The sequence below is a fragment of the Chrysemys picta genome, chromosome 11, assembly GCF_011386835.1.
Source record: "Chrysemys picta bellii isolate R12L10 chromosome 11, ASM1138683v2, whole genome shotgun sequence".
Classification (NCBI taxonomy): domain Eukaryota; kingdom Metazoa; phylum Chordata; order Testudines; family Emydidae; genus Chrysemys; species Chrysemys picta.
Window position 1 is genome coordinate 35,828,725 of NC_088801.1, and position 12,734 is coordinate 35,841,458.

The window sequence follows — 12,734 nt, forward strand, 5'->3', positions numbered from 1 at the left end:
TCTTTGATGAGCATGGTTACAACAACACTATATACGAAGATTAAACGGATACAGAAACAGAACTACTCGTGCCTCTTTTGAATAGACAGGCATCTTCTAACTAGCATCATGAAATAGACCATTCAGTTTTCACTTTTGACTTAAAAACCAAGTGTTGATCCTGCTCCCATTAATACAAATGGAGGCAGGCTGAGGCTGGTGGAACTGGGTTGGGTGTGAGAAAGTGGGTGAATCTGTGGCTCCCCTTCAGTGAGTCAGGGGCTGTATCTACACTACCAAAAATAGGACTTGTGATTCATTAGTGCCCTCTGGTGCAGTTCTGATGGTGGTACCAACAGTGGAAGCTGTAGAGTGTCCAGGCCTGCTTATAAGCCTTTACCATCATCTAACCCTACTGTTAGACAACACTAGTAACAATGCCCGAGTCCCACTTAATACAACGTCTTTAACCACTGCTACCACCAGTAGAGCTGCATTAGTGAATTATAGATCTTACTTTTGCCAGTGAAAACAAGGCCAGGAGTAGACATACTGCACCATAAAACAAATCTCAGAGCACAGTAGATACAAGATTTGTGTGGCAGTAAATATTGTTCCAGCTGGACAAAATAATCATTCACAAATGACATCGGGGCCAATTCCTTCACAAGACAGCAGCTTTTCTTCACCCATGATCTACAGGATTTGGAAGCTGCATACTTCCCTTCCTCTGCAGCCCTCCCAAACAGTCCCTTCAACAACAACTGTCAGAGGAAACTACACAAAGTTAACGTTTCAATTTCTTGTGTTCTGTCCCTCACCCACAGATTTTACTGCAAAATGGCTTGATATGGTCCCTGCTATTTTAAAAAAAGTCAACCTGGATATTGTACCCAATTACTGGTAGCTATGTCAGATATGATTTTTAAGTTATTTCCTTTACGTAGGCTACACATCCTTAACAGACATTTTCAAGTGTCGTGTCTTTTTACGGACCTTACAAAATGTCAACATAAGCAGCCAGAATTACTTGAGGAAACTGAAATTAGCTATTTTAGGAAGTTAATTACTGTTTTTAAAAGTTCTCTTTTCTTGCCAAAATAGCTTTTTTGAGAAAGAAACACAATGTGCTATTTGAAGACATAATGCTGTAGTGTAACAATTTCTGTAGAGTAAGATATACCAGTCAAGAGAAAAGCATTCAGAACCCACTCATTAGTCAGTCTTCCTCATTTGTGGGATGAAACTGTTCTTATAGCACAGCCAGTATTTTGTGTACCGAGTACGAAATCTTTGATTGCTATACCCAAAACTCACTCTCTGCAAAACATTTATAGATTAAATGAGACAAACCATAATTTGTTATACACACATAACTATTAGTTATACATGGATATACTACATCAATGGATGGACATTCAAAAACAGAAGAAGTATTTCAAAATGAAATACTTTAGAGTGTTACGAATATTTCTCACAACTGGGAATACTGATTTTCCTAACCTTTTAAATCAAACAGCTTTACCAAATATTACAAAAAAATAATCTTTTTTACTAAATGCTAAATCTCAATTAAAAAGCTTATTTTCATTTAAAACCATATTAAAATATAAACCTACTGCTTTCCCACTTTAACCATATAGCTCAGTTAAAAGTGAATGTAAAAATAAAACCCCATTTACAAATATCTCTGTAGTAACAGTATAAATAAAGCTTACATTGAGATTGCTAATTAAGTCAATTTGCTGGAACTGAGAAATTGTAAGTAATCATTAAAGGAGAATTAAGGACGGATTGTTGTCTTTAGTGATGAACAAAAATAATGACCTCCGGAGGAGGAGGAAAAATTACACTGAGTTTAAAATGCTGTGCCACAAATGACAGCACTTAAGACGGGAAACACCTTGTTCTTGTTCCATTTCTTCACTGCCTTTTCTCTGATCAGAGATTGCTATATGCTCAGGAAGTACAGAGGGTTAGTCTATTTTATTTTAAACATTTTGATTTTTTTTAAATACAAGTTATTTACTGTGTATAGTTTGGGATACATGTCTGTTATCTTCCAAAAACATTTTCAAATTATATTTAAAACTTTTTGATAGTTAGTAAATCATCACTAGCAAAAGACAGATGAATATTCTAGTTGTGGGTGAATCCATTTGTGAGAAGTGTACTCAATCAGTACTACATAAACACATGTGACCTTCACTGTAGCTATTTGTATTTTCAGATGTCTCTTCTTCACACAGCAAAGTAGTATTTCTTCCTGTTGTGGAACAGGACTGCAAGATTGGTTATTAGTATATAGTTTAAAGTTAGTACCTTCTAGAAGATAGCAATGGAAATCACTTGTCAGTTTCCTGTCTAGTACAAAATTGTAATTCATACACACTCAGGGCCGCCCTTACCCATACACAAAGTATGCAGCTGCATAGGGCACCAGGAAACTTGGGGCACCAAATTTCCTGGTGCCCTGCGCAGCTGTGTGCTGCACCAGCCCCTGCCCCACCTCTTCCCCAGGCCCCCCACCCCAGTCCCGCCTCTTCCCAACCCCTGCCCGTCCCCCATTCCACCCCTTCTCCAAAGCCCTGCTCTGCCCCCGCCCCGCCCCGCCTCTTCCTGCCCCTGAGGACTGCAACAGGGCCGGGCCTGCACTCACCGGCAGCGGGAAGTGCAGCGACCCGGCCCCAGCCACGCCGCAGGTGAGTGCTGTGGGGTGGTTCCCCTCTGTCCCCCAAGCCAGCCTCCCCCCTCCCCGCCCCGCGAAGGCCTGGGTTCCCCACCCCTGCGGGAGGGCTACGTAGGACCCCAGAATAGCTAGGGACGGCCCTGTACACACAATTTCTTTTTTAGTTTATTAAATCCTGATGTACAAAAGCCTCCTCTACTGGAGAAAAGGTAAATCCACAGCTCTGAAGAAAGAATCTCTCCTCTCCTTGAAGGGTAACTATATATGAGATCTAGATGATGTGTACAGTATTTATAATATTTACATACTGAATGGCCATTTCTTCATTGTAATATCCAATACATAATTTCCAAAATTGGATAAAAATTCAGTGATCCATACAAATAAGGTTTAAGTCCTTAAAGATGCACGGGCCTTGTCAAGTATTTCCTTTCTGATCTTTGGGTAGTTTGGGTGTGCTTTTAAGACCTGTTAAAGGCAAACAATACACACAGTTTAAAACCAGTTATGAAGCAGCCTAAAATGAACAAGTACTGTCATCAGTTATTTCCGTCATTATTTTGAGCTTCATTTTAAACCTTCTAATAAATCGGTAACAGTTCGATGATTTTGCTTATAAATACATAAGATATTTCATCACAGCAGATGTACAAAGGTCATAAATAGCTGTATCATAAAGACAATCTAGTCCCTTCCACCCACCACGTGGACTTGGGGGAAAACTGCAGGGAGAAACTAGCCAGTGACTCCAGCCATTAGGAGCACCTGCAGAAGCAGCAAAACAGGGACCATCAGACATTCAGAGAACTTCCTAGTTTTGACTGGACTTTCTTTGCTCTGTGCTGATTGGCTGTTTGCTCCAACCCCCTCTCTCTGCCTTCCAATAGGATAGGTCTGCTCTGGAGCTGGAAGGTGTAATTTCCAGTTTGAGAAAACATACCTGTGCTGGCTCTGATCGAGCTAACATGCTAAAAATAGAAGCATGGCTGTGGCAGTACAGGCTAGCCACCCAAGTATGTACCTAGGGTCTTGGACAGGATTGTTCTTAGGGCATCTAGCCCATCCCACTGCTCTCACACATACTTCATCTCAGCTTCACTCCACACCAGCCCCTTTCCCTCTTCTCCACTGCACTGTCCCCCTCACATCCTTGCCTTTAATATCCTCTCCCTTCTCACTTTTCTTTCCATTTAGCTCATCCCTTCCTAATTAGCCTCCCCACAAACAAACAAAAAACATGGCTTTAACATGAGCTCTGCAGACATTGTTCACTTGGCTTCTCTGTTATATTCCTTTCTTCAGTCCTTTGTGTGTCTTAACAGTTTAACCTCTTGGGGCATGGACTGTCTGCTAATCTGTTCAGTGCGTAGCACAATAAGGCCCCATTCTTGCTTGACGCTTAGGCATGACCATTATAAACGTCATTAATAAACAGGTGATTTGAAAGATAGTACTTGACTGCACTAAGTAATATTCAAATATACTTTTTTTTTTCTCATTACCTCCAACCTCATCCCTTTCACCCCTCAAATTGAGACTGTTTAAGTCAGCCACAATAAATTGGAACAGTTAAATAGAACTGTTAATAAATATTAATTTACACCAAATTTCAAAAGGTTGTTGTGGTCATATAAAATTTATTTTACAGAGACACTACTGAAAAGTTACTCTTCTTCTAGTCTTTCATGTGACATTAATATTGGAATTCTGCTCTCAAATTTCATTAACTTAAGTTACACTTCTACATGGTTTACCAAGTTGCAACCATAGTACAGAAGAGGATACTTAGGCTGTCTCCCATGGTATATCAGAGCCAAGCAAAAGTTTCCTCTAAGCTGCGCGATCGCGCTGCAGCCCATTAAGTGCTGCGCAGGCACTCAGGGCTGCGGCAGGGAGAGATTACTCTCCCCCAACCCTGGACACGACCCAGCCCAGCCATGGACTTGCCGCAACTGGGAGAGAGGTGCCCCTCTCCTGGCCCCAACCCAGCCAAGTCCTGTACCTGCCACGGCTGGGGGAGATGTGCCTCAACCCAGCCTGTCCTGGACCTGCCGTGGCTGGTGAAGAGGCGCCTCTCCCGCTGCCCCAACCCAACCTGGACCTGCTGTGGCTGGGGGAAAGGTGCCCCGGCCCCAAACCAGCCTGGCCTGGACCTGCCATGGCTGGGGGAGAGGCACCCCTCCCCCGGACCCAACCCAGCCCCAGCACAGCTATGGGTGAGGTACCCCTCCTCCCCCCAGCCCAGGTACTGCTGCGAGGAGAGATAGCTGTGGGGGGGTCCTCTCTCCCCATCACAGCCTGCACCCGAAACCTGTCACCCCAGCCCCACCCCAGAACCTGCACCCCCAGCCAGAGTCCTCAAAACCCACCCCCCAATTCTCTGCCCCAGCCCTGAGCCCCTCATCTCTGGCCCCAACCCAGAGCCCGCATCCCCAGCGAAGTCCTTGCCCTGCACCCCAACCCTCTGCCCCAGCCCTGGGCCCCCCTCCAACGCTCCCAACCCCTTGCCCTATGAATTTTGTCATGTACACCAATATGGAGGTGATGTGGGTCACACATCTCCATGTTGGTGCACATAACAAAATTCATTCCACACATGGGTGGTAAAAATTAGAGGGAACACTGGAGACACCTACTTTCTCAGTTATTCCTCAGATCTGAGGAATTTAGGATAAAACAGGCTGAACTAAACCAAGTAGCCTGAACATCTATCAAATTTATGAAATTAAACAATTTACAAAGCCAAATGCTACATAATTTGTAGTTCCCGAATCTGAAAAATACAGAAATAACTCAGGTTTCAGAGTAGCAGCCGTGTTAGTCTGTATCCGCAAAAAGAACAAGGAGTACTTGTGGCATCCTAGAGATAACTAATTTATTAGAGCATAAGCTTTCGTGGGCTACTGCCCACTTCTTCGGATGCATATATAAGAACTCCTGTTCTTTTTTTAGCAATAACTCAGTACTTAAAAGGAAGTTATAGTAGTGCAAACAATTAAAATATGAATTAAAAGCCTACCTTATGACAAATATCAATTGCTTCTACGTATCTCTTTCCTTTCAAGTAATTAAATGCCAGCTTGTATCCTGTAAGCAGTGCAAATACCCATGACATATTATGCTTAAAATTAAATAAAGAAAAAAACATCACATTCAAGTTGAAAAATATCCCAATGGTCAAGTTTACTTAAAAGAAAAAAGTTGGAATAACTGTTTGCTAAGTTATCTCCAAAACACCCTGCTGAAACAGACAAGTTAGGTAGAGCTCTAAAATGAGTTTTGAAAGTATTTTAAAATTAAATAAACTTATCACCAGTTATATTTACACACAGGAAAGAAGATTTACATTTTAAAGAATATATAGTGGTAACCCATATTAATTTAAGTTGCCATATCATCCTTCATGACTTCTCACACTGGGCTATGAATCACTATTTTGATAGAAACCACCCTTTTGATAGTTTAGTTATATTAGGTGAGGACACAAAACTAAATAAAAAGATACGAGAACACGTACATGCCAGCTGAAGTTTCTACCATTTTTTCTAGCATTGATTCTACTGCGTGAGGATTGTAAATCTGGTATTTGTGTACACAATGACAAATAGAGGCATACAACAATATTTTCAATTGGCCATGATTCTACTGTATGCAAGATTATATCTACTTTACGTTTTTTAACTGTGGTATAGTATCTAGATGCCAAATGACTTCATAAGTTTGCATGTTTGCTCCACATATGCCCTCCAAAATGTTTCAAGAAAGTTCAAGGGCAAGTTCTATGCTGGCCTCATTGAAATGAACATTTCTCTTGGGCCTTGGTCTGTTGAGGCGGCTTCTTCAAAATGTAGTTGTTTGAGATGCAACTTTATGACACCATCCAGACATTCCATAGGCCAGCCCCTCAGTCTGAAACCCATAGATATAATTCACTATTCGACACTTTCTCCTCCTAGGAAAAGATCTTCAAGAAAGATTAGCTCAAGAAACCTTGGTGAAGCCACTTACCATTTGATCATTCTTGTTCATTACTAGCATGCAAAATGAACACTTTAGTAATCTCGTTCTCTTTATGGAAAGATGTTTCCAGCTTCCTATCTGCCTCCTTTTCCTATTTTTTTTCCTTTCCAACCTTTAGGACCCTTAAAAGCTTTTCTTGGTGCACTCTGACCTTCCCTATTTTCTGTAGCCAAGTACACCTAGGAACTAGTCTATTTTAGGTAACCTGCCTAAATATCAACAGAGGGTCCTGTGGCACCTTTGAGACTAACAGAAGTACTGGGAGCATAAGCTTTCGTGGGTAAGAACCTCACTTCTTCAGATGCAAGTCATCTGCCTAAATATGTAGATTATTGTGTTTTAAGTTGATAAATGTAGTTCCTTTACAGACACTGTAGTTCCTCTCCAATATACAGTTCACTTAAAAATATTTGAACCTGAGACATAAGGAGATTCAGGAACTGCACCTAAAGAAACATACGATGCAGCAATTTATTGTATATAAGGTACAGCTGTACATTATGAAAACAATGGTATTCTAGATTGCATAGAAAACTATCATTCCACATCCTTTAAAAAAAAAGTACAAGAAAAGCCTGTAAGAGGGTGCATTGTAAACAGTGTTTATTTTTTTGAGATGCCATCAACATAGTCCAAAATTGGGAACTGAACTTGGGAAAACACCATCCTATGAGTGTGGCAGTAGGTTTTATTTAACAAAAAAAAAAATCTGTCTCCTGTGTAGAGTTTGTATACATTCTTCTGTATAAAATGGTCTAAAAGTAGGAGACCAAACACACATTCCAATAGTTGTATTCACTGACTTTCTTAAGTGGAACTTTAAAAATATCCTGAACAGTATTTAATTGGCTACCAATTTTGAGTTGGAGATATGTACATTAAAAATTCTTAGTTTAAAAATTATATGCAAAAAATATCTGATCAAAATTAAATTGTAAGAACAAAGTCACAAAGCTGAGCCACTAATTCATACATAATAAGTAGCATAATGTATATTCAAAATTAATACTATATTAATAGGCAATATGCAAGTTGCAAATAGAAACAGTGAACCATAATGGGGCCTATACAAGGCAGGAGGTGGCATCCAGGGCTGATCCCACTATCCCTGTCATGGACAAAGATCCTTGTTGAAGTACGGGTTCCTGTATGGATGTGGAGGGGAACACAGAACTGATATAGAAGAGACTGACTGAATCGCTCCTTCATCCTCCTCAAAGTCCACCAATGATGGGGCCTCAGTAGACAAAGGCAGAGTGTCTTGCAGTATTGGGAAGCAAAGGTAATCTGGAGATCGGGGTATCAGTACCAAGAATCATTTGATACCCATAAGTAGTGGGTATTCTGGCTCATCTAAGACTGACAAGTCTCTGGAATAGCTGAATTCCTGCAGCAGTGAGTGGGTCGGTACCAATGCAGCAGTTGAGCTGGACTGTGTCAGTGCCAAGGCAGAACATCTTGGTGCTTCAATTTGCCCAGTACTGAAGGTGTCGAGAGAGAAGATGCTGATGGTAAGTGTGATGTAGATACTGCAATTCTAAAGGAGTGTATATATCCTAGGCCTCCCTGTCCTTTATAGATGGGACCTGGGGCCTGCTGAATCTGTGCTTCTCCAAAGCACTCTGGGATCTCCCAGCCTTGCTGGTATGGGAGGAAGAGAGTGTTTCGGCTCCACAGTACCAAGCCGAGAGGTTGAGGCCTCCGACACAGTGGACTTAGCATAAGATTGGGGCCTTTTGGGAGCCAGCTCCTTAGGATAAGCTCCCCAGCTTAGGGGAGACCTGGGCCTAAGTCAAAGGGGTGCTGGATCTGTTCAGAGACAGATGTACAAGGGTAGGGTGTATTGATTTCACTCAGAAGCAGGTCTAAGAGAGTGCTCCATCATCAGAAGTCTCAGTTTGGTTTCCTGGTTCTTCTGTGCTCTAAATTTGAGAGCTAGGCAAGTTACACTTTTTGGGAGATATGAGACTCTCCCAAGCAATAGACACACTTAGGGCAGGTCTACACTTTTGCTTAAGTCAATCTAACTTACATCACTCAGGGGTGTGAAAAAGACCACGCTCACCGAGCGCCGCAAGTTACAGCGGCCTAAGTGCTGACCACACTGGCGCTATGTCGACAGAAGACACTCTCCCGCCAACATAGCTTCCGCCTCTCGCAGAGCGCTTTCCCATTGGCATAGAGCATCTTTACCAGACACGCTACAGTGGCATAACACTTCTAGTGTAGACTAGCTCTTACAGTGGCTGTCGCTGACTGAGATTGCCTCCTAACAAGTGAGGCAGCTTGAAAAGTGGTAACCCAGGCACGCACAGCCAGGCTGGTAGGGCTCCCCAGAAAAATAGGAGGAAAAAGGGAGAGAAAAAAAGTCAATCCTCTCACTACTATTTAAGTAATTCTATACTAAAACTAACATTAACTAGAAACACTAAACTAACAGAACAGCTGTAGAACACACTGAGGTATGCACAAGGCAGACACGATCGAGCTCGGTCTCGCACTGAAAAATTAAGAGAAGGAACTGAAGGCGGTTCATCCACGAAGCCCTATATACCCTCAATGTGCAGCATAAAGTTGTATAGAGTGCATGCGCAGGCTGAACAGACTCTTCTAATGGAAAATCTCTGAGCAAGGGCTCAAGAGGCGTATGCACTCCTGAAGAGAAGCACCTACAGGAACACTACTAGAAGAACACCAGCTGTAAATTGCTGAGAGTCTTGTCAAAGTACCAACTCAAATGGCTCTCTCTTGCCATGAAGGTTCTCTCCTATGTTGTAATGTAGATCTCTAAACAGCTGAATTTTCACAGGAAGACAATCAGAGAAGATATTTTACTTATACTGAAAATTAAATGCAGTCTTACTGATAGTCATTTTTTCTGTTCTTTTGTATTACCACAGGATAAAAATGTAGGTTGTGTAAACATACCTATTGTTGGATTTGTTTGGTTTCCATACTTCCAGGCCATCTCATAATTTACTGCTGCATCCTTATACGCTTGCTCCTTTTCCATTATGTATCCCATATATTCATAGGCTTTGCAACAGGACTACAAAATATAAAAGTTGACTACATGTATTTCAAAACTTTATTTAGAGAAACATATGAAGTACTGACAATCAATTAAATAATATTAATATACACAGTTTGGAAAGCATATACAATTACATGATGTTACTAACTTCTGTGACAAAATGTTCTGGATTAAAGTCAGGACAAGACAAATCCCATTTGTGTAATTCTGTGCATGGCTGTTCTTAAGATCCTCAGCCAAAGTAAGAGGCTGAGAACAAGAGTTGCTCAACTGGGGAGAAGAGGTGAGTAGGTTAAGGGGAAAAGAAGGACGTGCATTACATTGTCCTAATGGCTCTTGCTGGAAGCATTTTTCCAATTAGTACTGCCTGAATGTATTAGGTCCAGAAGGCCAGGATTAGGTATATGGCCCTAGTAGCATTGAGTGAAACATCTTCACAGTGGCAGTTGTTATGCTTGTCACTGCTGAGCAGAGCAAAGGGTTTTAGGGACATACTCTTCTGGGGCAGTTAGTTGGCTTTCCCATTGGGTGAAGCACTGACTACTGCAATAGGGCCAGACAACATGCAGAAGCAGTACAAAATGATTAGAGTTTGCAGGAGAGAAGGGACCCCACACTCCGTGCTGAGATAACCAAAGTTTGGCTACTTAAAAGAAATATCTGTAGTCTAAGAAAACAGCTTTCAAATAAAAATGGATACATTATACTAACAAATTATAAACATTAAATATTTTCAATAAAAGCTAATTTTATTATTCTTAGACTCCTAAAAATATGTTTATTACCCTGTAAGCTTATCAAAGCTGTGCTTTAAACCAAGAAGCGATTTCATGACTTGATTTTGTAAATGATGCTCCATGTAACTCACGAGTTGCTTATCATCACTTTGCAATACCATGAAATACGGTTAAGAAAAAGAGCCACATAAAAGTAAATAGCTAATGAAAAAACTTTTCTAGCAGCATGATCAGTCAGTTTATTTTCTTTGTAGTTGTTGCGGGCTTTATTTGCATAAAAGACATATTTTATAAAATTCACCACTGCCACCCAAAATGGGCTTCCCCAGGGCCAGTGGGAGTGAGTGTATAAAGGGAATCCCATCAACCTTCATCTTCTGCCGGCCAAGGAACATTGGTGAAAGGACACAGTCACAGTCTGCTATCCTAACAAGTATTTGCCATATTAGCCAGACATGCAATCCTTACCATGAGCTGCCTAATCATGATGGTGTCTACCAAGGACAAGTGCCTGTCCCGTTTCTATACACAAAAACTATTTAAAACAGTTTAGTAATTTAACTGTATTTCAATCTATATTGTGTGTACACACACACACACACACACACACACACACACACACACACACTCTATATGAAAAGAACATTAAGGTTGCAAAGTCAAGCACTCAGAAGCTAGGAAATGGCAGAAATTAGATTGTCTGTGCAACTTTAATTCAGCCCCCTTGTGTATTTGCATGATAATACAGCCCTTAATTACATACTATTTTTCACAGGACCCCCTGCCTCATTCAGTGCACAGCATGGACTGCTTTAGGGATGAATCAGGACTATGTAGTGAAAGAAGCGGTTGGCTGTAGGGCAATTTCATTTGTTGTAGAGTTCCTATATGATGCTAGGCAAGTCATTTAAATAAAACTATTTACAGATGGTCATTAATTGTGTGTTCCTCATTTTCTGGGCGCCTGACTTGAGACCCTTGGTCTGATTTGCAATATATCATATCACTCTCTCTGGACTCCCAATCCCAACTCCTTGTTTCCAGTCTCCTTACCCAGCCAGTCCCAGTTTCCCCATTCCCGACTCATCTGTCCTACATCTGTCCCCTTCCCTGGCCACTCCCAATTTTCATCAACTCTCAGGCCTAATCTCCCCTCACCGCCCAGGCTCCTCATTCAATCTCAGGGTTCCCCCACTCCTTGTCACAGTCTCTGCTCAGAAAGTCCCACTCTCTCCCCGGCTCGTCATCCAAGCTCAGTCCCCCCTCACGCCTCACACCCTTTACCTCCCTGGGCTCCCAGTCCTACCTTCCACTACAACACTCAATTCCAGTTTCTCCCTCACCAGGCTTTGTCCCAATCTCCTCCCTGATCCCTGCCCAAAGTCTGTCACTTGTCCCCTCTACATTTGAATCAAGCAGTTTCTTCCTCCAAACTGCCTGGGTCCACCATGGGGGCCATTGAAAGCACAGGACAGATTGGCCCCCTGTTCTGAGTTCAGTTTCCAGACCACTCACAATGCTGAGAGCTGAAATTACAGGGAAAAGCCTGATCAGTACTGGTTGGTGCAAGCTTAGTGCAGATGGAATCTTTGGGGGAAGATATCTAAGAAACCACTACTGAGCACAGAAACATAGAAATGTAGGGCTATAAGAGACCTCAAGAGGTCATCCAGTCCAACTGCCTGTGCTGAAGCAAGCTTAAGCATACGTAGACCATCTCTGACAGTTATTTGTCTAACCGGTTCTTTAAAACCTCCAATGATGGAGATTCCAGTCTCTCTACATAACCCATCCCAATGCTTAACTATCCTTATAGTTAGAAAGCTTTACTTAATATCTAACATTAATCTTCCCTGTGACAAATTAAGCCGATTGCTTCTTGTTTTACCCCTCACGGACATGGAGAACTGATTCCCATTCACCTTTGGTCTGACCCAGTACGGCTGTTCTTACGTTCTGTTCTCTTTAGAACAACATTGTACGTCTTTCAAGACTATTATGTCCCCCCCTTAAGTCTTCTCTTTTTTAGACTACTATGTTCAATTCTTTCAACCTTCCCTGAGAGGCCATGTTTTCTAAACCTTTATTTTTGTTGCTTTCCTCTGGACACTCCCCAGTTTGTCCATATCTTTCTGAAACTGTGGTGCCCAAAACTGGACACAGTACTCCAGCTGAGACTTCACCAGTGCTGAGTAGAATGGAACAATTACCCCATGTGTCTTACATCTAACACTCCTCCTAATACATCACAGAATGACATTTATTTTTTCTGCAA

General features: G+C 41.8%; 1 protein-coding gene across 2 annotated transcripts in view; it reads right to left on the reverse strand.

The window, feature by feature from the left end:
- Nucleotides 1-2,820: 2,820 nt before the first annotated feature.
- The window catches only part of TTC21B (tetratricopeptide repeat domain 21B), an 87,222-nt gene continuing 77,308 nt past the window's right edge, over nucleotides 2,821-12,734 (reverse strand). For both annotated transcript variants that reach the window (XM_065561786.1, XM_065561787.1), the window contains 3 exons: nucleotides 9,617-9,737; nucleotides 5,688-5,755; nucleotides 2,821-3,136 (listed from right to left, as the gene is read on the reverse strand). In XM_065561786.1, the coding sequence (XP_065417858.1) occupies nucleotides 3,059-3,136; nucleotides 5,688-5,755; nucleotides 9,617-9,737 (267 nt within the window). In that variant the 3' untranslated portion in view covers nucleotides 2,821-3,058. The remainder of the gene's footprint in view (nucleotides 3,137-5,687; nucleotides 5,756-9,616; nucleotides 9,738-12,734) is intronic.